We start from the raw sequence: 25,514 nt of genomic DNA on the forward strand, positions 1-25,514 counted from the left end.
AAAGACCGTGTTTGGGTGGATCGTGTCCGGTGCCTGCAGCTTGCCGTAGGATGGCTATGTTGCAACCCCAGTGATTGCAAGGGGGGCGGAATGTTCGAGTTACGCTCTCCGCTCCCTCTTACGTTCTCCACTCCCTTTTACGCTCTCCCGCTCTTCACCACAGAGTCTCCGAGGAGTCTCCGCTGCGCTTGGGAGAACCCAACGCATTAGAATAAGCTTTAGTGTGAAATAACTACCACGATCAATAAATGTACGCCCGGTCGCGCCCGCGCATTTACAAAGTCAAGTGTTCGCTTTTCTCCGAGTGTTCGATTTTCAGCAAACTAGGAAATTTCCAGGACCAGCAACCCCATCACCCTAACACAGGGTATTCCTGAATGGCCTTTACTTTTTCTGGGTCGGACTTAGTCCCGTCCTTGCTTACTATGAAGCCGAGGTACTCAACACTGTCTTTGAAGAATCTTGTCTTTTCCTGGCTCACCCTCATGTTCGCCTCGATCAAGCATTTTAGCACAGTGTCGATGTGGCGGACATGGTCGGACTCGTTTTCTGAGAAAATTATGACATCATCCACATAGACGTAACATATTTTCCCGATTTGCTCTCTCAGTACATCGTCTAGGGCTCTTTGAAAAATGCTGCTTGCATTTCTCAATCCGAACGGCAGACGGCAGAACTCGTATTTGCCGCCATTCACCGAGAACGATGTCTTCTCGCGGTCGTGTTCCGCGAGGTAAATTTGATGGTACCCTGACTTCAGGTCAAGGGTAGTGAAGAACTTTGCCTTGCCCAGATTCGCTAAAATCATGGGAATGCTAGGCATCGGGTACCGGTCAGGAATAGTTCGCTCATTTAGCTTCCTAAAGTCAATGACCAATCTCTTGTTCTGGTTCCCGAAGGCGTCGGTCCCCTTGTTGTCAACAACCCAGGTCGGGCTGTTATAGGGAGACCTTGAGGGCCTGATGATGCCGTCTTTCAGCAGTTGTTTGACCTCGTAGTTCACAAAGTCAGAGACACCCATAAGATTTGGGTACGCTCTTGAGTACACCGGTTCATTATCAATTGTCCGAATTGTGGCAGTGACAGCGGTGTTAAAAGGAAGAGCTTCATTTGCCGTGGAGAAGGCTTTCTTCCTCCTTATTATTGTGTCCTTGAACTCCTTTTTAACGGAGTCAGGTACAACAATGTCGTTTACATCAGTGAAATTAACACTGGGGCAGCTGAAATAGTGAAGCTTTTCAGCGATGCCCTGGTACTCCAGGGAGTCCTCTGCAAGGTTGAGCTTTACCCCGGCCTGTGTTAACAGGTCCAAGCCTATGATAGCGTCGAACGAATTGAGAGAATCCAAAAGGAAAAATGGGGAGGTGTGCTTGAAGACCTTCATCAAACATTTGTGTTTGATCTCGGTGGAGCCGTGTATTGAGCTCACCGAGAAAGGGCTGGCGACCGGCATCACATTTTTCAGCTCCTTTACGGGCCTAATGTAGTTTTTTGCCGCGCCGGTATCGATTAGCATCTTTAAAGTTCTCCCAGCCAGCCGTCGTTCAATGAACGGCAACCGGGAGCGTCCCCTAAAAAATTCAACTAGTCGACACTGGGAGCGTACTCATTTTCGCTGTCGATTTCCTCGACTGCAGCCTTTGCTGCCTTTTCATACTCTTCTTTTGTCTCTTTTTGCTTAGGGGCCTCTTGGACAACGGTATTAAGACGTTGTCGTCTCGGTCCTGTCAAGCGTTCTGAGGAATTTCTCCTCTTAGACTCGTTCGATTCATTAGGATGATTCTGATTATGTTCAGTGCGCTGCCTGAACCTGGAGGATGAATCGACCTCCATAGGCTGGGGTGCTTGCGCCTGAGTGTCCTTGTTGGTTTTTCCGTTGTTTTTCTGTCGTTTCATGAAGTGGGGATTTCTGTCCTGTCCCTGTTCTTCTTCATTTGATTTACCCTGGAAACGGCTCTTGCCGTTTGCCGCCGAATGCGCTCGCTCCTCTACGGCCTTGGCGTAGGAGTTAGTAAACTTGCTTCTCTCTATGCTTGCCTCTGCTTCTCTAGCTAAAGCCAGTGCAGATGGCAAGTCTTTTGGTTGGGCCGGGAAGACCACAGCTCTAAGGGCCTTTTTGAGCCCTGAAATAAAAGCATGCAGGGCGTTAAGCAGGTCAGCGTTAAGCAGCGTTAAGCAGGTCAGCACCCTCTTGTTCATGCGTCATTACGATTTTGTTTGTGACAAGCGTTAGCTTCTTTTCAACTTCATCGTAGTATTGCATTAATGGTAGGTCTCCTTGCCTAACCATTTTCAATCCTTGCCTCAACAGGCGTAAGGATGTTTTGTCTGAGTACGTGCAGTCTAATCTGGCCAAAATGGCATCGAAGTTCAAAACCGTGTTATGGGATACGAGTAGAGCCCCAGCCGCGCCACGGATTTTATTCCTTAATATGGCAACAGCCTGATAATGGGCACTGCTGCCATTGTATGGCTTAAACAGCTCGTAGGCGTATATGGCCGATTGTCTCCAGGCCACGTACTCGTCTTGGGTACCGGAGAACTCCGGTACCGATTTTATTATGTCAAGGGGAATTTCGCACCTAATCTCGGGGTTGACAGAGACTTTTTCATATGTTATGATTTGCGGTGCTTCCACCTGCAAACTCTGTACCCGCTCAGCTAGGGAATTTAGTTGAACTTGGAAGTGGGATTGCTGTTGCGACAATGCCTGTCTGACGGCATTGTCGATAAGGGCCTGAATCTGACTGGGGTCCATGGTATTATGTGCCGGTGCCCTATCCAATGTCTGACCTAATGCTTGGCCTACTTGCTCCTCGTCCCAGCTATCCTCGCTTTCGTATTCGACCTTAATACTTCTATAGTTATGTGCCCAATTCATTGATTGTAGGTTGGCACATCACAAATATACTGTTTCCGAGCCCAATTGATCGGCTAAGTGGAGTGGCAAGAAAAGGTATGCAGTAAAATTATACCAAAGTATGCTATAATTATTTATCCGTTGAAAGTATGCAATAAAACTTTGATACTCGGCATGCAATCGTTTTTATTAGCAGGGGTATGCAACAAAAATATTTGGTTTTGCAAAAGTATGCAGCACTTATTATTATATTTTTAAGATATGCAATAGTTTTTATTAAAGTGGTATGCAATGAAATTTTTTAGTTTCAAAAGTATGCAATACTTATTTTTAAGGTATGCAATAGTTTTTATTAGAGTGGTATGCAATGAAATTTTTTAGTTTCAAAAGTATGCAATACTTATTTTTCTGTAAGGTATGCAACAAGAATTTGCTCTGCCGAAAATATGCAATGCTTTTGAAACTGATTTACACACGCACAACTATTACGTGGCCAGTCACGAATTCTTTCTTTGTGTTTCGAAGAAGTCAAATGTAAAACTTACATGATTTCTAACTTAACTACCCTATTAAATTAGTTGTCAAGTTCGAATTTCAGTTGGGCGCCAATTATGAAATGGTGTTTTCCCGCGATGTCCAGAGGTTCCTCCCTCAAGGTCACAGCGGTAGTAGGACGTCTTCCGTCGGAGTCTTCTACTGAAGATTAGGTTGGAGGGCTTGACTTCGCCCCCTTTGATTTATTGTCTAGCCTTGTGGCGTAGCAATCTTTGTAATTAAAACAATTGTATTTACGGCTTTAGCCGGAGCACGTTCTGGTTTATTCTGGTGCAAAACTGAGACTGAAGAGTTTACAAAATAAGGAGCTAAGTTTACCCTAACAGCAATGCATCGCGCCATCGAGACGAGTCGGCAAGCCGACTCAGCATTTCTTGCAGCGTGAGGCAACCAGCCTTCCGTTGCCGGGCGTTCTTTGCGCAGAGCGCTGAACTCCATTCTGGCGCGTCAGCATTCTATATGGAGAGCTACTTAGTTGCTATGGATTATGTTATGCGTTGTTAACTTATATGTGTATTACAATGTTGGAGTTCTTAGAAATAAAGTATCTGACGCAGCAGAAAGTATATGGGATTGTATGCGCTGCGTTGTCTGTGCGAAGGGAATGCGGTGTCAGCTTTTTGGCGGATGTCGGCGGCTGACTCGTCGTTGATATTTATGTTGCGACTTTGTATCGCAACGCTTCCCAGTTCGATGTCTTCACTTGTGAAGGCGTGGTGGTTTAGAGGGAGGGGTGGTGTATTGTACCGATGGGTCGGTAACTCCTCCCCCCCCAGTTTGGAGCGACGGCCATAGCGGAGGAATTGGTGGAGCGACGATTGGAAGGATGTGGTCGGGCCCGGTATGGAAGATGTGGGTGTCTCTACGAAGTGTCCAGGTGAGTATTACGGCGACTAGGGATACGGTGAAGAGAATGTATAAGGTTGTCGAGTGTCGAAAGTTTCCTGCCGTGACGACCCGTAGCTTGTTGGATGTTGTGAGTGTATCCAGGTGAAGTCTTTCCAAGGTGAGTATGTTAATAGTGGCATTTTTTATTAATTTCCGTATTGGTGGTAGGAAGAAGTCAGGGTGCTCTTCTGTTGATACCGCCGTGTTGTCGTAGTTTATTTCATTGATTTGTAATGTGCAATTGTTATACTTTATTATAGCTGATCCATTGATATTAGTTATGGTCTGGTTGGAGGATATGATTGGGAGGTTGTTCCCGTTAAATACAAATATGAAGCCTTTTTCCGGCTCGAACACATCGGTCGTGAGTCCCGTTTCCTTTATGTCGCAGTAGCTGGTCTTATTCTGGATCAGGTGTCCCAGGCAAGTATTATTTTTAAGATTATTGTGTAACGAACTGATTTTCTTTATTTCGCTCGCTACTGGTTGCAGCGGCTAGCTCAGAGAGTTTGTGTGTTCGTCCCACCAAATTTATGATTTGTGTGATTGCCCGACCAAGGAAACGCAATAGGTTCTTAATATAGTCGTTTATTCCGCTGTTTCTTATATTATATTCCGGAGATCCTCTACACCTGCGGCGCTTCCCTTGCAGCGCCTTGCCTCCGTGGTACCGCTGGCTCCTCGACGTGGACGACGTGTCGGCCCGGCCGGGACTAGGATGTTATGGGGCACGGTGTATCGTCCTGGGGCGAGGCTATGCTCGTCCTGGAATCACCTGTACCGACCACTGACTCCACTGTCCTTCTCGAACCCGCTGCGTCGCAGTCGTCTCCGCTAGAAGACCACCCGCCGGTCGGTCTGGGTTTAGGATGTTATGGGGGTAGGGTGTATCGTCCTGGGGCGAGGCAACGCTCGTCCTGGGACCACCTGTAACGACCACTGACTCCACTGACCCTTAAGGACACGTCGGGTTCTTGCCGTAGCTTCTGAAGGTCTTTCTGCCGGCCGGAATGGATTTAGGATGTTATGGTGCAGGGTGTATCGTCCTTGGGCGAGTCAACGCTTGTCCTGGGACCACCTTTGCTAGCCACTGACTCCAACGATCCTTAAGGCACGCCAGATCCTTCTCCTGGATCGCCACTTGCTTGTGGTGATTCGTCCTTCTGAGTCCTTCGGGCTTCTTGCCGCCCGATGCTTGCACTGCTCCTTTGCTTCTCGTTTGACCGCGCGTTCACACTTCCGAGATCCTTCTCGTAACACTCCGACGCTCGGACTCCTTCCGCACGCGATCTCACTGTCTCATTAACTATCTCCTACTCCTCCGCCTTCAGACCCCGTTCCGACTGGGCGCCGACCGCGCGACTCGCGCCGGTACTCTCCTCGACTATCCTCGCGTACGTACTGCTCGCGTGTTGAGACTGACTGCCTCGAGCTGCACTTGCGCCGTCCCTTTATAGGCCGCGGGGATCCCGTTATTTCCCCTTTTGCGCACGGCCCGCTCGGGTACAAGGTCCAACAGTTGTACCGTTCGTTCACGGTGCGTCCTCTTTGTGCACGCACCGTTACCGGTCGACCTCTGTGCCCTTGGTCAACTCGAGTCCAAGGTCCAGAGCGGTACCGTTAGTTCACGGTGCGTCTTCTTTGTGCCTGTCCGACATCCGCACCGTTACCGTTCGACCCCTGTGCCCTTGGCCCGCAAGAGTCCAAGACCTAACGGGGTACCGTTAATTCACGGTCTCTCCGTTTTGCCCTGGCCGCCTTGCATCGCGGCTTTTGCTAGGCCACTCCCCTACACGAGATTTGTGGGGAGTTTTAAGACTCTTTACAATTGATAGAATCGATTTCGCAGACGAATTGTTCTTCTATTACAGGTCATTTATACATAGTTGAAAACATACTATTATTTTTGTTATTATATATTAAGTACTTATGTGCTATTACAAATTGTGTGGAATTTATTGGGAGTGGAATTAATCTTGCCATTTCGTAGTTAGGATTTAGAAAAATAGGAATTTTGACACTGAAAATTATTTTGTCTTGGTAATTGAGTGTGTTCATTTTTAACAGATTATAAATGTGTTGCTCGGATTTTATTGTGTAGTTTTGGGCTTCAAAAATTTGTTTGATTTTGTTTATTTCTGTCTTATCTAAAATGAGTTTTGGGATAACATTAATTTTGGCAAGCAGTGTACTTTCTATAATGTCGCTTAGGTGACTAAGTAATAAGTCTATATTATAGTTAAGCCTATTTATATATTGTAGTTTCTTTAGTTCTTCTTCGTAGTTATATATTTTTTTGTAGATTGTATTTTGAGTGTTTTCGAAGAAGTTTTTAATCAAATCTTGTTCATTGTTAATGTGTCTTGTTAAGTTTTTGAACCGTAGTTGAATTTCATCATTGAGCGTGTTCTGTATTACGAAGTTATCTGAGATGGTGGTGACTTGGCTTTTTAGGTGGTTAATTTCTGTTTCTATATTCTTTGCATCATTGGCGTCCATGTTGCCAGTGACGACTTTGACTAAACTACCTAACCCGTTAATAAGACCTCTTTTGTGGCGTGAAAAGGGTGTTGTGCGTCTATTTTACTTTGAGTTTGGGCAAGTTTAGCATTTAGTATTGATATAGAGTCGGTGAGTGTTTCATCGTGTCTTAGGGTATCGATGGTGTGGTATAATTTTTCAATACAGTTGGTGTATTCGGACAGATCGATTATGTGGCTAATAAGGCTTAAGTCATTTGAAGGTTTGAATGTTTTCTTAACTTTTGATTTGTGGATTTTTTGATTTTTTGTGGTTACTAAGGTTTTTCCTTTGTCTTTTGCTGTTCTGTGTAAGGAGAACCGTGGTGTTAGTTTATTTCTCCTGTTTTCTTTTCTGAAAGTTGTGCTGTTAGGTTGTAGTGTTGTTGGTTCTACCAAAGACACTAGAATAACAAGATGCGTAACGGCCATACAAATTTTTGGCTCGCGATTTTTTGGCCGTGGCTCTAGAGGTGGCTCCAGGCTCTTTTGAGTTTTTGTTCGAGAGAGAAAGAGCGGAGAGCGCTACAGCAAACAGCTCTTTTCTACGCATACAGAGATAGCATACAACTGTATGTGTGCACACGTATGCTCATGTATTGTAAATTTGACAAAATATGCCCTTTACCTTAGAAGTTCGTTGACTTTAAATCTATATTATTTTTTATCAATTGGCACCATGCGAAAAATTCTTGTTTTGCATTGCCTCAACGTTATTATTATTTAAATAAAGCTTAGAAATAGTAATAGACGAATCTATGTACATCACAAAATAAATTTCGAAAATGACTTTATATTAGAATACTTGTCATTAGGGTATTCAGCTTGCGGCGTGAGAAAAATTAATAAGGCAATGATTGTTGAGTGCTTGTGTCCGTACTTCGTGCCTGACGATATGACTTTTGCAACGAACTGTTTTCATATTTTTATTTATTTTATTAATTTTTATTTTCTACTACGTATTATTATTTTTTATGAAATATTATTATGAAATATTATTATTTTTATTATTTATTAATAAAATTATTATTTTTATTATTTATTAATTAAATTATTATTTTTTTATGAAATTAAAAAATAATTATTATTTTTATGAAATATTTATTTCTCAATGTTATGTCTTCTTTTTGGAAAATTTATGTTTCAAATTACAGTAGTTATAATAATTTCCTTTGTATTTGCTTTAATTATTATTATAATAATTATTATAATAGTCAGGGAATTTTTATTTTATTTCATCATATTGCTACGAAATTGGCCACAACTCCAAATATGTAAATTCGTTTCTTCGATCAGAATTGATTTCGGCCCGAAAATCGTCTTCTAGCACAGCACGCACACATATACGCGTTCTCGTCTCTTGTTTTTACTCACACAAGCAAGCAAATTCTATTTTTATATTTCTTACGCTCTCAACGTGAGCGAGCGGAAAGAGAGCAAATTTGGCCTTCACCAAAAAAGTGGCTGCATAGTGCCAAACGAATGTATGGCCGTTACGCATCTTGTTATTCTAGTGTCTTTGGTTCTACTCTGCTTGTGTTTAGCTTTTCTGTTCTTTGTTGGGCGTTTGTGGACAATTTTTCCTTTATTTCGGAGTAGAGTTTATCTTGGAACATATTTAGTTTATTTAAATAGTCATGCTCATTATTGGGTATTATTGTTTTGTCAAATAAATGGGTCCTACCATTAAAAAGTTCAAAAGGGGTGTGTTTAGTGGTGGAGTGGATTGCGTTATTATAGGTTATTACAGTTTCTGACATTATTTCTTCGTGGTCTGTAGGTAGCTTGTGTTTTTTTTCGTGTGTCTAGTATTATTCTGTAAATCTCTGTCAAAGAGGAGTGTAAGCGTTCTACTGGAGAATTACTTGAAGATTGCTGGAAGGATGTGACATGGAGAAGTATGGATTGAGAGCAAAACTTGCGGAATATGTCGTTGCAGAATTCTACTCCTTGGTCGTGTATTAGTTTTTTGGGTAGTCCGAATTGACTGAAAAAGTTTTTGATTGCTTTGGTGCAATTGATACCGTTTCTATTTGGAATGGGGTAGACAGCTGCGAATTTTGAGAACTTGTCTATGATTGTCAGTTTAAAATTATAGTTAATGGTGTAGATGTCTATGTGTATTATATCGAGGGGTTTCTTTGGGGTTTCTGGGATTTCAAATACAATGTTTTGTGGTTGTCTGTCGTATTTGAGTTTTAGACAGGTTTCGCAATTCCTAATTAGTTCAGAGATTTTGCTTTTCATATTGGGGAAGTAGGTTTCTCGTTTGAGGTGAAGGAATGTTTCATCGATGCCTCTGTGGTTGTTATTAGTGTGATATTCCTGAATGAATTTGTTTTGTTCGGGGTTTCCTACAATTTCGTGGAGAAGTGATTTGCGTCTGATAATTTTAAAGTGTTTTTTGTGTGCAAAGTACGTTAAGAATGCTTTTTCGATTAATGCGGAATTATTATCGTCTGCCAAGAATGCGCAAATCCTGTCAGGTTTTAGGGTTCCTTTCAAGATTTTAGCAATATTATCGAAATCGAAAGAGGGCTGTGAATATTTTTTTCTTAGCTTTTGTTTGAATGGTGTTGTAGTTTGGCAAGACGTATTTGTATCTATTTCTAGTATGAGTTGCATGTTAAATTCGTTAATAGGTTTTTCGGATGTGGGACAAGGCTTAACAGTCAGTGTTTCGCTGTGGTTTAAATTTGGGTCTGCTCTACTTAAGGCGTCTGCGATTACATTTTGTGAACCTTTCTTGTGAATTATTTCGAAATTGTATTCCATGAGTTGAAGTCTCCAACGAATTATTTTCGAATTGGGTTCTTGGAAATTCATAAGCCATATTAGTGGCTTGTGATCTGTAACAATAGTAAATTTTACGCCATAAATATATGGTCTGAAGTATTTTACTGCCCATATTATTGCCAACATTTCTTTTTCTATTGTTGAATAGTTGACTTCGGTGTCAGAGAGGGTCCTGCTGGCAAAGCATACAGGTCTATCGTTCTGTAAGGAGCCTTGGGATAGTACGGCTCCTAACGCGAAGTTACTAGCATCCGTAGTAAGAATGAATGGTTTTTTGAAGTCTGAGTGTATGAGTATCGGGTCATTGGAAAGAAGAGTTTTGCACTGTTCGAATGCGTCTACAAAATCGTTATTTGTAGTAACTTGTCTTTTTCCTTTCAGCTGTTTAGTCATGGGTTTCGTTATTCGAGCGAAGTCTCTTATAAACTTCCTATAATACCCCAGTAAACCGAGAAAAGATTTGAGAGCTATTCTGTTGGTGGGGCAAGGAAATTTTTTGATCGCACTTATCTTGTTCGGGTTTGGTTTTATTCCGTCTTGTGTGACTATGTGGCCTAGGAATTCTATCTCTTTCCTCAGGAATTCTGATTTCGAGGGTTGTAGTTTAAAGTTTGCCGCTCTAAGTTTTTCGAATACCATTTTTATGTCCAATAGGTGTTTTTGTAAGGAAGGCGAGAAAATTATAATATCGTCGAGATAGACTAAGCAAATGGTGCCGTTAAGGTCGCCGAGGACGCTGTCCATAAACCGTTGAAAGGTAGCCGGTGCGTTTTTTAAGCCGAAGGGCATCCGTATGAATTCGTAATGGCCCCCTTCGACTGTAAAAGCTGTTTTGGCGATATCTTTTGGTTCCATCTCAATTTGATGGAAACCGCTAGTTAGGTCGAGCGTTGAAAAATATTTTGCTTTGCCTAATCTAATATGTCGTTTATGTTTGGGATGGGGTATCTGTCCGAAATGGTTTTGTCGTTGAGTTTCCGGTAGTCTATTACAAGTCGCCATTTCCTGTTCCCTGTACCGTCTAGTTTTTTTTGGGACCACCCATACCGGGGCGCTCCAAGGGGAGTGGCTAGATCTAATAATTTGTTGATCTAACATGGAATCGATTTGTTTTTTGACTTTTGTTTTATGGACAAAAGGGTATCTGTAGGATTTTGCGTGGATAGGAGTGTTGTCTATGGTGGGGATGGAGTGTGTGATTTTGTTGGTGAAAGTTAATGGTGTTTCTGGGTTGAAGGATATGTCGCGAAATTGTTTACATAGGGTTATTAAAGCTGCTTTTTCTTCTGGATTGAGATGTTCTGTTAGGATTTGTAATGGGGCTTGGAGGGTATCGTTATTAAGAGGTGTAGCTGATATGTTAAAGAATTCGATATGATCGTTTTTGTTGTAGGGGATGGTTTCTAGGGGGTATTCTAGGTATAGTAGTTTATTTGAGTTGGATTTGTTAGAGATTTCGACATTGGCAATATTATTGTTTGCTTTGTATAATCCTTCTGACAAGGTTAACTCATTATTTAGCTGTGTAGCGCAACAATAGAATTCGCAATGATTAGTCTTTACCGGTAGTGGTAAGATAACTTTACTGTAGGCGGGGATGTTAAAAATTTTTGAAGCCTGGTTAGTGTACAAGAATATTGGGAGTGTAGACTTTGAGGTTACTAGTTGTAAGTTTACTAGGTCTATTTTTGCTTCTAGGTCTGATAATAGGTCCATTCCTATGAGGCCGTTAAAATAAGAGTGAAATTTGAATTTAAGTAGGGTAATTTGACCTTTGGTTTTGAACTCGGGTGGCATTGGGAATATTGCCTTTTCCTCAATTTTGAAACTATTTAATGCTGTTGTAATTGAAGTAATTGAAGTGGTAGAGTTGTGCACTCTAGTTGGTTTGCAGATTCTGGGTCAATGAAGGAGTTATTGGATCCTGTATCGATAAGAAACGACAAGGAGAATTTTTGTTGTAGGTTTAGAGTTATGTATGGGAGGGATGTTGCATGTGTGGTGGGATTTATGTATCCTGTCGGGTTCCTGAGGCGGGTGCGGTAGGGCAGTGTTGGGTGAGTTTTTCTTCTTCTATGTTGTGTAGCCCATAATTTGGTGTTTTATTGTCTTTAAACGGGTTACTATTTCTGTTGCCATTGTTTGATTGACGATATTGGGAGTTGGGGTTTGAATAATGGTATGAGTGGTTTTGGGAGTAAGATGAGTTACGGTTGTTGTTGTCTCTGTGATTGTTGTTGTTATTGTTATTGTAATTGTTAGTTCGTCGTTCGGTATTGTTTGGTGTTGGGGGGTATGGGTTTCTGTTCTGGTAACAAGCTCTTTCTCTTTGACATAGCTCGTAAGCTGTTTCGATAGTCTTGGGGTCTTTCAATCTGATGACTGTTTTAAGTGGTTCTCTGATTCTTGAAATGAAGGCATTTAGACAGACTTCGTCATATAGAGTTTTCTTGGCTTCGATGATTGTGGCCACTATTGGAAGTAGTGGGTATAAGTTGGCTCCTAATCCTCGATAAGCCGAAGAACAATTGCCCTAGGGTTAGGTTGTCCGGGAGAGATTGGAGCTCGCCTAGGAGGGTAGCTTCGCTTTTCTTGCTAGAATATAAACGTAGTAGGTTGCTTTTGATATCGTCCCATATAAGTTTGGTGTTAGCTAGGTTTAGGGCTTCATCTGCTCTTCCAACTATTTTGTTCCTAATTGCCCTAAGTGTTAGAAGTCCGTACGGTGTTTGGTCGGTACACCTAATGAGCATGATTATTTCTTCAACGCTAGTTATATATTTGTCGAGTTGGCCTGGAGTACCATCGAAAGTCGGAAGTTCTTTAACGAAGGCTAAAATATCGGTGGCACTAAGTGCCGTAGCAATACTGCTAAAGCCACTGACGGTAGGTGTTAAGGGGGCGGAATTACCTACGGAGGCGTTGCCTGAATCCATATTTATAGGTTGAAGGGGCGGTGAGAGGGTATTTTCTCTAATTACGGGGAGGGTGTTTGTTTTAGTAACTGAACGTGTGACTTTTTGGAAGTGTGTGTGATCCTAATACGGAACGAGTTGTTTGTTTAATTTCTTTGACATTTAAGAGAGAAAGGGAATATAAAATTTATAATTGTTGAATGGTGTGTGTTTGTTGTGCGTTAATTTAATAGAACTAATAGAAGGTTTAATAGAATATTTTCCATTCCAGTTTCCGGCTGCGCCAGTTACCTCCGGGGGAGCTTCGCGGGGTATTCAAATGCAGAAAAGAGAGGAGCTGATCCAGAGGGTAGCCACAGTGATCTCCGGAGAGCTTCGTGGGATATTCAGATGCAGAGAAGAGTGGAGCCGATCTTGAAAGTAGCTACGGCTGTCAGGGAATTCGATCGGATTGAATATTGGATACGTCTACAAGTGTTTGCTGCTAGATCTCGACTGGCCGTCGTCTTTATTTTTTGGTCTCAAATAAGCTAACAGTGAATATGTATATGTGTAGGAGAAAAGTTCCAATCAACATTGAAAATAATTTTTTATCCTGCCCCCGGAACCCCGAAGCAGCCAACGATGGATGGGTGAGGGGGTGGGTCATCTTAAGGAAATTTTAACGGATAACTTTGCGACCGCCTGCAGCCTTTTACCATCTTCTAGCGCAAGAATAATATAATAGATATATAAGGAAATATATATACTTTATATGGTCGGCCTGTTACATTACTTAAGCGAATCTAGTATACCATTTTACTCTACAAGTAAAGGGTATAAATTTACGTACGGTGTACGTATGTATGTACTGTGGTATGTATGTATTTCTGTTGCACGCTGCGACCGTTATCTGATTCATCAATTACTTGAATTACGCACTTGTTTTTTTTTAATTGTTTGTTTACTGAGTAATTCTAAGTATGTGACAAGCATTGGAAACGTAAAATAACCTGGTGTTTAAGTAACGAATAAATAAAATTAAATAGATTACATACCATCATTATGATATTAAGTAATATGTAGCTATTTTTGTAAACAAATGATGAAAGTTCACATACTATATAAAATAATTGTTCCAGCATTGAAGGTTCCGTGAAAATTGATATCTCTTCATTTTCCTCATTAGAAGGTTGTATATTAGCATATATGCTATTCGATTTGTGTCCCAAATTCATTCGTATCGTATTGAATGATATCTCGTATTGTGAACGGTTTATAAGGCTAAGCGTTGTAGCAAAGTAAGCCAACATTAAAGCAATTGGGCTAAGATATGAGTCCAAATTTAATTGAGCGTTTAACTCCAAAATTTTTCCATTTCTATTATCTTTATAAAGGCGAATTAAAACTTCCATTCCCATTAGCCTGTTTTAAAGTAAATCTATTTACAAATTTTCAAGAACTCCGCATTCGGCAAAGTCGAATGTCCGTCCGTACAAATAACTAATATGTACCAAAGACACTAGAATAACAAGATGCGTAACGGCCATACATTCGTTTGGCACTATGCAGCCACTTTTTTGGTGAAGGCCAAATTTGCTCTCTTTTCGCTCGCTCACGCTGAGAGCGTAAGAAATGTAAAAATAGAATTTGCTTGCTTGTGTGAGTAAAAACAAGAGACGAGAACACGTATATGTGTGCGTACTTGTTCTAGAAGACGATTTTTGGGCCGAAATCAATTCTGATCGAAGAAACGAATTTACATATTTGGAGTTGTGGCCAATTTCGTAGCAATATGATGAAATAAAATAAAAATTCCCTGACTATTATAATAATTATTATAATAATAATTAAAGAAAATACAAAGGAAATTATTATAACTACTGTAATTTGAAACATAAATTTTCCAAAAAGAAGACATAACATTGAGAAATAAATATTTCATAAAAATAATAATTATTTTTTAATTTCATAAAAAAATAATAATTTTATTAATAAATAATAAAAATAATAATTTTATTAATAAATAATAAAAATAAAATTATTTCATAATAATATTTCATAAAAAATAATAATACGTAGTAGAAAATAAAAATTAATAAAATAAATAAAAATATGAAAACAGTTCGTTGCAAAAGTCATATCGTCAGGCACGAAGTGCGGACACAAGCACTCAACAATCATTGCCTTATTAATTTTTCTCACGCCGCAAGCTGAATACCCTAATGACAAGTATTCTAATATAAAGTAATTTTCGAAATTTATTTTGTGATGTACATAGATTCGTCTATTACTATTTCTAAGCTTTATTTAAATAATAATAACGTTGAGGCAATGCAAAACAAGAATTTTTCGCATGGTGCCAATTGATAAAAAATAATATAGATTTAAAGTCAACGAACTTCTAAGGTGAAGGGCATATTTTGTCAAATTTACAATACATGAGCATACGTGTGCACACATACAGTTGTATGCTATCACTGTATGCGTAGAAAAGAGCTGTTTGCTGTAGCGCTCTCCGCTCTTTCTCTCTCGAACAAAAACTAAAGAGAGCCTGGAGCCACCTCTAGAGCCACGGCCAAAAAATCGCGTGCCAAAAATTTGTATGGCCGTTACGCATCTTGTTATTCTAGTGTCTTTGTATGTACTGTCTAAGGAATGTACTGACCTGGTCCATAATTTGTCACCATTAATTGTATTTTGCAAAACTGGCAATTGATAAGCAAATATGCATGTTATATGTACTAAAAGCACCACAATCATAAATATAACAGAATAGTACATTTTTCTAAAGTTAAAATATTTTGTTTATCGAAAATATGTGAGTTATTAAGCGCTATATTTACCGTTGTCGAAAAAGCGCCCAATAGCTGCCAGCTATTATAAACATACAGAAGTATAGGCTTCCTGGCAATGAAGGTCTCAAAGTTGCAGCAAAGTAAAGCACAATAAGAGAAAAAATTAGAGCTGTAGAAATTAATTTTACTTTCAAGCTCATTTTTAAATTTTCAGTACTTACATGTCTTTAGTACAGATCGAATATAGACAATGATTAAAACCCTATTAATCTCAGCAACCTTTAAAGCACCTTTTAATTCCTTGCTCTTTTTGTAAAATACATCGTCGCCATTTTGGATAGAATTCTTTTCCCTTTTATATTTAATTTCGGAGAAAATAAAAAAAGCAACAGTATTCAGAAGAACAATAATATCAGGAAGTATCCAGTGGGCAATAGAAACAAAACTAAAAAGAAAAGTTTTATTTTAAATAACAGCAGAATTTAATTATTACCTTAAGCCTTTAAAATACAGAAATCCAAATTGACGTAATATGAATGAAAATGAATTTTTAGAGCTAAGATCAACAAAAAATAAATTTATCAAATTAAATATAATGTGACCGACGATGCCGAAAGTACTTAAAACACAAAGAAATATAATAAACACATTTAAAAAGGTTCGTTGTTTTAAACTATTAGATTGCAGCAGCCACGGTGATAGAAAAAACGTAAGTAGATATAAATAAGATAGGCCAACTGGTCGCACCAAGGATACTATAAAATGAAATTATAAAATTATTTTTTATGCATTATAATATTTAAATTCTTACCAAAAATTAATGTTAATGGCAAAAAAATGCGAGTTATAATAAATAAAAGAGGCTCGGCCATAATTTTAAAATCAGTCGAACTTATTGACAGTTAAAGAATAGCTACCTTCCATATGATGTATGCTCAACAGCAAGCTTTTATAATTTCTGAGACGTCATTGGGTATGATCATACGAATGAACAGAGAGGCATACCCATATCGACTCGACAAGTAATCCTGATTAAAACTCCAAACTCCCATCCGCAAGCAGCCTGATCTTCCATTGGAGACTCCGACTCAGCATTCGCCGGCACTCCAGCCGGCAGCAGCGGTTACATGGTTCGATTCAGCTGGCCCTAGAGTTAGGTTTTAAATTTGTTCTCTAGTAGTTCTAACAAGCCGGAAAATCAAATTAGATTAATAAAAAATGTTCTTTAAACGAACATTTAAGGGACATTTTAATTTGCAAAAATAACCAAAAATAACGTATTTTCTGAAGTAAGTCGTTGAAGTGGTCGCGGCAAAAAGTTATTTATCAAAAAAAGTTATTTTTTGCGTGACAACATAGGTCAATAAATTTGCGCTGCGTCTATGTCTCTAAAATCTGTATGATTAATCTCAATGTATTTCCTGATACATTGACGTTCATACGGAAGGACAGGTGGACACGGCCAGTATGACTCGGCTCTTGATCCTGATCAAGAATATTTATACTTTATGTGGTCGGAAAAGCTTCCATCTGCCTATTACATACTTTTCAACGAATCTAGTATAATATATTACCATAGTGCTATAGTCCAGTTCCATCAGTTACTCAGTTAGTGTAAATGCGAAAGCGAAATTTCAAAATTTTTCTGGGATATCGAAAGATATTCTGAAATATCGGATATGGGATACCGAGAATGAGAAAAGACTTAATAATTGTTCAAAACTGTGGGCATAACCGTTTAGTAGGTGTAAGGAGGGAGGTGGCCAATGCTTTACCGATAGAAATTGGAAAGACAAACACTCAACCGAAGAAAAATTAAAACATTTTTTTGGGCCGTTTCTGGGCGTTAGAGTGAGCGGGCAAAGAGATTTTAAAAATAAAAATAAAAACCCCCAGCCATGAGAGCTTATTGAGTTTCTAAAACAAATCAAGAAAAATGAGCGGCCGGCCAAAGACACTAGAATAACAAGATGCGTAACGGCCATTTTTGGTGACGGCCAAATTTGCTCTCTTTCCGCTCGCTTACACTGGGAGCGTAAGAAATCTAAAAATAGAATTTTCTTGCTTGTGTGAGTAAAAACAAGAGACGAGAACGCCTATATGTGTGCGGGTTGTGCTAGAAGACGATTTTCGTTCCGAAATCAATTCTGATCGAAGAAACCAATTTACATATTTGGAGTTGTGGCCAATTTCGTAGCACTATGATGATGGTGCGCTATTCTTCCCACCCAAAAGTGCGAGCTTTTTAAAAATATCAAATTGGAAAATACGAAAAAAAAAAAAAATTAACTGAAAGCTGAATATAATGCACATTTTAAATAATAAAAATGGTTCATTTACATACATCACATTAAGTCAAATGACTTAATAAGTATACTAAATATTTAAAGAAAATACAAAGAAAATTATTATAGCTACTGTAATTTGAAACATACATTTTCCAAAAAGAAGACATTACACTGAGAAATAAATATTTCATAAAAATAATAAATAAATATTTAAATAAAATACAAAGGAAATTATTATAGCTACTGTAATTTGAAACATACATTTTCCAAAAAGAAGACATTACACTGAGAAATAAATATTTCATAAAAATAATAATTATTTTTTAATTTCATAAAAATATAATAATTTTTTTAATAAATAATAAAAATAATAATATTTCATAATAATAATTCATAAATAATAATAATACGTAGTAGAAAATAAAAATTAATAAAATAAATAAAAATATGAAAACTGTTTATTGCAAAAGTCATATCTTGAGGCTCGAAGTGCGGACACAAGCACTCAACAATCATTGCCTTATTAATTTTTCACACGTCGCAAGCTGAATTCTCTAATTGCAAATATTTTAATATAAAGCCATTTTTGAAATTTATTTTGTGATATTATGTACATAGATTCGTCTATTACTATTTCTAAGCTATATATAAATAATAATGACGTTAAGGCAATGCAAAACAAGAATTTTTCGCATTGTGCCAATTGATAAAAAATAATATAGATTTAAAGTCAACGAACTTCTAAGGTGAAGGGCATATTTTGTCAAATTTACAATGCATGAGCATACGTGTGCACACATACAGTTGTCTACTATCACTGCATGCGTAGAAAAGAGCTGTTCGCTGTAGCGCTCTCCGCTCTCTCTCTCTCGAACAAAAACTCGAGAGAACCTGGAGCCACCTCTAGAGCCACGGCAAAAAAATCGTGTGCCAAACGCGTCTTGTTATTCTAGTGTCTTTGGGCCGGCGGAGTTCAACAAAATTTAAACTGGAAAATAGCATACCGTAACCACACCACTTAATTGACACTCATTTTATATTTCCAAATTTAAGTGAAATGTTAATTTATATACAGTACATATCAAGTTAGAGCAAGAATTCGTGTTTACAAACAGAAATCATAGGTATAATTATGCCGTTTGCGCCCAATACCACACCAAATACCATACCAGCGGAAAACAGTATTGACGGCAAACTGACAACTTCGTTTTTAGAGAAGCGGTCTTTAGTAAAAGCAAATAAATGATTGCTGAACAAGTTCCCCTGATAGTGGCAAAGGTTCAGCAAGCAACGGCAGCTTTAGAGATTATCAGGCAGTAGTAATCAGAAATACTCAGAAATAAAGTAAGACGTGAGCAGACGCCGTTTCGCAGACATGTAATCCACAGATGTAATCCGCAGACATGTAATTGGGACGACCCAATTAGTCAAATTGAACTTAAAATCTGTAGCGCTTGTGGTAGATTGTGTCGGCAGCGTCATCTAGGGGGTAAGAGTGCTTGTGGCCGCCATCGGTTTTCAGAACAGAAATTGGGGCAGAAGAAGAATTCTTTGGGTCAGGAATTTCGGACTGAAAGAAGCAACAGAGCTGATTGTCAATTCCAGGTGGCACTTAGAGAGAGAGAGAGATGGGTTCAACCGGGATCCGAATGCCAAGATGGTTCGAAGCGGTGAGACAGCTGACAGTTTTATTGGATAGCGTGAAAAGAAAAAATTCATGGAGGCAGATTGACTAAGAAAATAAGAATAGTACATAGTGTAACTAAACAACGGGAAGTTACGGGGGTCAACTGCCCCCCCTGCCCTACCCTGCCGACGCCCTTGTCTCTCGAAAATAGGTTGCTGATTTTGATTCTTGGCAATTAAGATTAGCCACATAGCTTTTCATAAGTAACGATTGCACGATTCTTAGTCCTATATTCCTTTACCCAACGAAATTCTGAAAGTTGTCGCTAGAATTTTGAGAATAGAGAATTTTTGTTTTATTTAATAAACGCTTTGGACTCCAGAGTTCAACTGGTCTCCTTAGGGAAAAAAAAATTTTCTAGAGTTAGCCATTAAATTTTATAATTGAATTTTTTTTTGGCTCGGAAGCTAGGAAAGTTTCGGCAATTTCTACGACGCTGTCGTCGCCCTGATGGATGAATTAGAGATGCCGTTTTCCGAAAAATCAAAAGTCGAAATTCTGCTTAAAAATTTAAGGCTTGAAATCCGTCACGAACTTTTAAATGTGCAGATACATTCGCTCGATTAGCTAAGGGAAATTTGCAAGCGGAGAGAAAGCTTCATAGATGATGTTAGGCGGAGTTGCGCATATCAAAAAGTTACTCCTTTCCGAAAGCAAGTATCATAGCTGCTGGAAGAACCATTGTCCGATGATGCGTCAGCAGGCAGAAAAGGATGTGAAAAGGAGATCTGAAAGTTACCCTTCTTGGGGATCAAATTAATTTTCATAGCAGCCGTTATGCCGACAGGCTTATGGTCCACCCGAACCGACTGGCAAATATCCTAGTTAATATCCCCAGCGATCTCCCTACCCGGAGGATAGTATTACACATTAAGTAATTAATAACTAGACAAATTTTTCCTTTTGTACTTATTAATTAAGAAACCACTTGGTCTCATATACCGTTATACACTCATTAGTGTGTAGTTCCTCTGAACTTAACGTTCAGAGGAATTGACTAAACGATTCCTTTTGGAACCAAAATAAATACAAAAAAAAAAAAAATCTATGAGAGAAACATAGCATAAAGGGGAATGCAAATTCTATTGCTGCACAGAGCAATGTATAAGAGCAATGTATATGATGAGCTGTTGCTGGCTGCTGGCTGCATAACTAAACATCCTCCCCCCGTTGGAGGACACGGGCTGACAACATCAACCTGTTTGGGTAGAACGCAAAGTTTAGCGACAGCTCTATTGAAGATTACAGTGGCAGTTTTGAGAACAGCAACACGTGCGACGCCATCCGGTCCAGGGATCAGATTGATTACTCGATCTAGTGGACATTTGAGGAGTGGAAGGTTTTCGTCTTTTACTAAAACGACATCATCGATTTGAACGTCTGTCTTCTGTGCTCGCCATTTGGGACGTTGCTGAAGAAGCGTTAGATATTCAAGTCTCCACCGGCCCAAGAATATTTGCTGGTAGTAGGTGATTCGCTGCCAGCGATCCAATCGGTTGAGGTTTAATTTTGTTAGATAAGGCTCAGCAAAGAAGGCAAGGAGGCCGTGCCTAAGAAGTACGCTGGCATTAGTACTTCAATGTCCTCATGGTGTTCTGAAAGAGAAACTAAAGGTCTTGAATTAATTATTGCCGCAATGTGGCAAATGAGCGTGCGCAGGTCATCAGCGGGAAAAACGGCAGGGCGAACAGCTCGATAAAAATGATGCTTTGCTGTTTTGACAGCGGCCTCCCAGAGGCCTCCAAAATGCGGCGATCGAGGAGGGATTCAGTGCTATCAGTAAAGCAGAATTCATGTACTGCAGTTTGTTGTGATGTGTTCAGGAACAAACTGTTAAGATCCTCCAGCTCATTCCGAGCGCCGACAAAATTGGTGGCGTTGTCCATATGCGTGCAGGCTTTCCATGAGTCAGTATAAATCGACGCAATCCATTAAGAAATGCAGAATTGGAGAGATCCTGAACCAGCTCAAGGTGAAAAGCAGATAAAGATGCAGATATAGCACTTGATGGCTGCTTTATTGCGAACAGGATTTTTGTAATAAAATGGGCCGCAAAAGTCCAGATCACTGACCTTAAAGGACTGGCTCGAAAACATATGACCCATTTGTAGTAGACGCGAGGTCTAGAATGCTGATTGCGACGATGATAGTCGAGTATATTGGCACGAGTGACTGGGTGCTAATGTGGCAATATTAATGGATACTGTGCGTCATAGTCCAACGATGAGTGCTTCAGTCTGCCACCAACTCTCATGAGTCCAGAGTTGTCAATGATGGGTGCGAGGGATGCAATTGGGCTCGATGATTTTACTTGTCGACTGTTGAGTAGGGCATTATAGTCCTCGGTAAGGTGTGCCATCTGCATGGAACGAATGATAAGCTTCATGCCTCCGGCGAAATGATTAACAGTCGGGCCCGGGTGCTTGATACGATAACGAAACTTGAAGATGTATCCAAAAACATGCTTCAATTTTTGCCAGGAGTTGACCAATTTACAACTGGTTGAGATGTCGATATCGGCAGGGGTCTTGAACCTTTGGAGCGTTACAAAACTTTGGCAAGTGCTATTTGTCTTCTTGACATATACCATGAAACCAAAGACTGGACTCGATCAGCTCACTAGGAAGTGCCCCTCTGGAAAGCATGTCCGCTAGATTGCAGGCTGTAGGCACATAATGCAATTCTATGGCATTTGACAGCTCCTGGATTAAAGAGATACGATTAGAAATAAAAGTTTGAAAGCGTGAAGACTCATCTCGAATCCAGGACAACAGCAGAATCTGACTAGCAATAAACAGGGCATGAAAATAAGCCAAGCTGCAGGACTTTGGGAACCGTGAGGGTCTTCATTGGAGCCACACGAGATTTGGCGCAGAAAAGGTTGGGTACTCGATGACTTTGAGACATGGAGACTATGTAGATGCATTCTCCATATGCGTCAATGCTGGCATCACTAAATCCATGGATTTCGACCACGCTATTGGGTACCAGTGCGAGACGAGGAAACTGCAACTTCTGGGTGAGAAGATATCAGCAGACAACATTAGGAAAGCAGAATGAAGCACCGAATGTAAACTTTCGTCCCAGTCAAGTTTTTCTCTCCAGATTTGCTGCAGCAGGATTTTGGCGAGGCAGATAAGACCAAGAGAGTCGTAAAAGCGAGTAATTGCAGGCAGGACCGAGCGCTTGCTGGATTTTAGAACTGCTTTTAAGGGCGACGTGGAGAATAGCAGAATATCCAAAAGTGAATCCCAGGGCCTCGCAAGTCGAGTTCTTCCTTTGTGCGCTTAGAGACGAGAGAGATTCAGCAATGGTTTCTATCTCCAAAAATTTGCGCACCAGTTCCTCCAGACGGATGCCCTCGACAGGCATTTGAGGCACATTTGAATGAACGGTCAATGATAAAGCCTTGTTAGGGTTGGAGCAAAGACACTAGAATAAGAATAACAAGATGCGTAACGCCATACGATTTTTTGGCACACGAATTTTTCGCCGTGGCTCTAAAGGTCGCTCCCGGCTCTCTCTAATTTTTGTTTGAGAGCGAGAAAGTGGAGAGCGCTACAGCGAACAACTCTTTTCAACGCATACAGTGATAGCAGACAACTGTATATGTGCACACGTATGCTCATGCATTGTAAATTTGACAAAATATGCCCTTCACCTTAGAAGTTCGTTGACTTTAAATCTATATTATTTTTTATCAATTGGCACCATGCGAAAAATTCTTGTTTTGCATTGCCTTAACGTTATTATTATTTAAATATAGCTGAAAAATAGTAATAGCCGAATCTATGTACATAATATACCAAAATAAATTTCACAAATGACTTTATATGATTGTTGAGTGCTTGTGTCCGCACTTCGTGCCTCAAGATATGACTTTTGTAACAAACAGTTTTTTGTTCTATAAATTTTTATTTTCCACTATTTTTTTCTAAGTGTAATGATTTATTTTTGTTTTAAATTACAATAGTTACAATAATTTCCTTTGCATTTGCTTTAATTATTTAGTATATTTATTAAGTCATTTGACATAATAATTATGTATGTAAATGACCTATTATTATTATTTAAAATTCAAATTAGAATGAGTTGATATATTTTGTGATATATTTCAATTTGATATTTTAAAAAAGCGCACAATTTTGGGTGGAAAAAAAGCGCGCCAACTTTTAGATTTTCCTTTTAATTTCTCTTAATCCATTTGCTTAAAGTTGTCGTACGCAGAGCTCCTCGATTTTTTGAAATATTCGCTATATAACCGAGTTTATATTCAATTAAAGCCGTTTTGTTTCAACAGTAAAGTAATGAAAAATTAACTCGAGGGTACCGATTATTACATATATTACAAATAATTAATTATTAACATAAATATAAATATGTAAACGGTAGCTAATTCGAGCGGCGATTTTAACAAAAGAATTTAAAAAACTTTAAAATTATAATATTCAGGTCGTGAATTTTTAATTATTATTTTAGTTCATCATATTGCAAAGAAATTGGAAAAACTCCAAATATGTAAATTCGTTTCTTCGATCAGAATTGATTTCGGCCCGAAAATCGTCTTCTAGCACAACACGCACACATACACGCGTTCTCGTCTTTTGTTTTTACTCACATAAGCAAGCAAATTCTATTTTTAGATTTCTTACGCTCTCAGCGTAAGCGAGCGGACAGAGACCAATTTTGTCCGACACCAAAAAAGTGGCTGCATAGTGCCAAACTATTGTATGGCCGTTACGCATCTTGTTATTCTAGTGACTTTGGTTCGAGCCACCACCGGTGATAATCCATCCAAAACGAGTTTTTTTTTGGTCCATCTGCCAATTTTATTTGAAAAAGACTAGCGCCTATCAGCAAGTCAATTTTTTGGGGCCTGAAGAATTAGGGGCCAAGCTAAGATTAGCTGGTATTTTCCAGTCTTCAGAATTTACAGTTAGGTTGGGCTGGTTGTCCGTAATAGTAGAGCTACCAAAGCTGCGATGTTGGCAACGAAGTTTGAGATTTAAAATTAATATTTACCATACATTCATCTGAGCTAAATCTGGCTTCATCAATTCCAGAAACTGTAGCTGCAGACTTGTACTTGGGTAATTGCAAAGTGTGTGCCAGACGAGAGGTGAATATGTGTAGTTGCGAGCCGGAGTCAAGCAAGGCGCTACATGGAACCAAAGATCCTGATTTTTTTTAAATATTGATGACGACAGTGGCCAACAACACAAAATCTAATCCGAGATTTTGATCCAATAAGGAAGAAGATTGAGCAGTCGATGATTCCTGTGCAACTACTTGCAACCCGTTGGAATGAGCATCAGAAGCTAGCTGAGGTTGAGCAGGCTGAGAGCGAGATGACGAAGGCCTTGAGCCAAAATGTAGCAATTTGTTGTGCTTACTTCCACAAATACGACAGCGATCGGCATTGCAATGTCGCAAGTGATGTCCACCTTTAAGGCAGTTTTGGCATAAAACCAACCTTTTTGCCTCCTGTGGGCGATCTTTAGGCGACAGTTTTCTGAATTGTGGCCAATCAAAAATTATGTGGCATGACCAATTAGCATCAGAAGCTAGCTGAGGTTGAGCAAGCTGGAAGCGAGATGGCGTAGGCCTTGAGCCAAAATATAGCAATTTGTTGTGCTTACTTCCACAAACACGACAGCGATCGGCATTACAATGTCGTAGGTGATGTCCACTCTTAAGGCAGGTTTGGCATAAAGCCAACCTTTTTGCCTCCTGTAAGCGATCTTGAGGCAATATGCCCGCCAGTATTGGGTTTTTATTGATGACAGTGGAAAACATCGACATAAAATCTGTGTATTCTGTATAAATTCCGCTAAAGGTTGGTAGCTTCAGGTCATTCGGTCGTCGAAATAGAGAACCAGAAGACCACTCAGTTCCTGGATCTTGACGCATAGTAGAACAAGCAATCTCTCGCACTTTGCGTCTACTTAGTGTTTGAACTGGTCACGCAATTCGCTTCCCATTTGATTGAGATTCCCTCCAGGGAATCGTGAGCCAAGTTGAACGAAGCCTCTGTTTAGTTTATTAAATCCAACTTTAAATGCAGGCCATCATCATTCTGGCAAGTGACCGATTCGGTGGTTAATCCTGCAGCCATTTTTTTAGCGTCGACAAATATGGAATTTTCCTTGTGCTTTAAAAATGTTATTCTGTCAGCTGTCAAACTGACTGTGTCGTTGTTTGACATTTTAATTTATTTTAATAATAATAA

The 25,514-nt window shown here is 39.5% G+C and overlaps 1 protein-coding gene across 1 annotated transcript; it reads right to left on the reverse strand.

Moving 5' to 3' along the window:
* Positions 1-13,489: 13,489 nt before the first annotated feature.
* LOC117145008 (piezo-type mechanosensitive ion channel component) lies at positions 13,490-16,612 on the reverse strand. Its single transcript, XM_033310501.1, has 6 exons — positions 16,228-16,612; positions 15,804-16,065; positions 15,532-15,755; positions 15,359-15,479; positions 15,181-15,300; positions 13,490-13,937 (listed from the first exon to the last, which is right to left on the reverse strand). The coding sequence occupies exons 1-6, from the start codon at positions 16,232-16,234 to the stop codon at positions 13,490-13,492; spliced, it is 1,182 nt and encodes a 393-aa protein (XP_033166392.1). The 5' UTR covers positions 16,235-16,612.
* Positions 16,613-25,514: the final 8,902 nt, after the last annotated feature.

Source organism: Drosophila mauritiana, chromosome 3R, assembly GCF_004382145.1.
Source record: "Drosophila mauritiana strain mau12 chromosome 3R, ASM438214v1, whole genome shotgun sequence".
NCBI classification, from domain to species: Eukaryota; Metazoa; Arthropoda; class Insecta; order Diptera; family Drosophilidae; genus Drosophila; species Drosophila mauritiana.

Coding starts and splice junctions, on each gene's coding strand:
- LOC117145008 (XM_033310501.1), bottom strand. Junction 15,756..15,803: donor CTGTATTTTAAAGGCTTAAG/GTAATAATTAAA, acceptor TTTTCTTTTTAG/TTTTGTTTCTATTGCCCACT. Junction 15,480..15,531: donor TCGATCTGTACTAAAGACAT/GTAAGTACTGAA, acceptor TAATTTCTACAG/CTCTAATTTTTTCTCTTATT.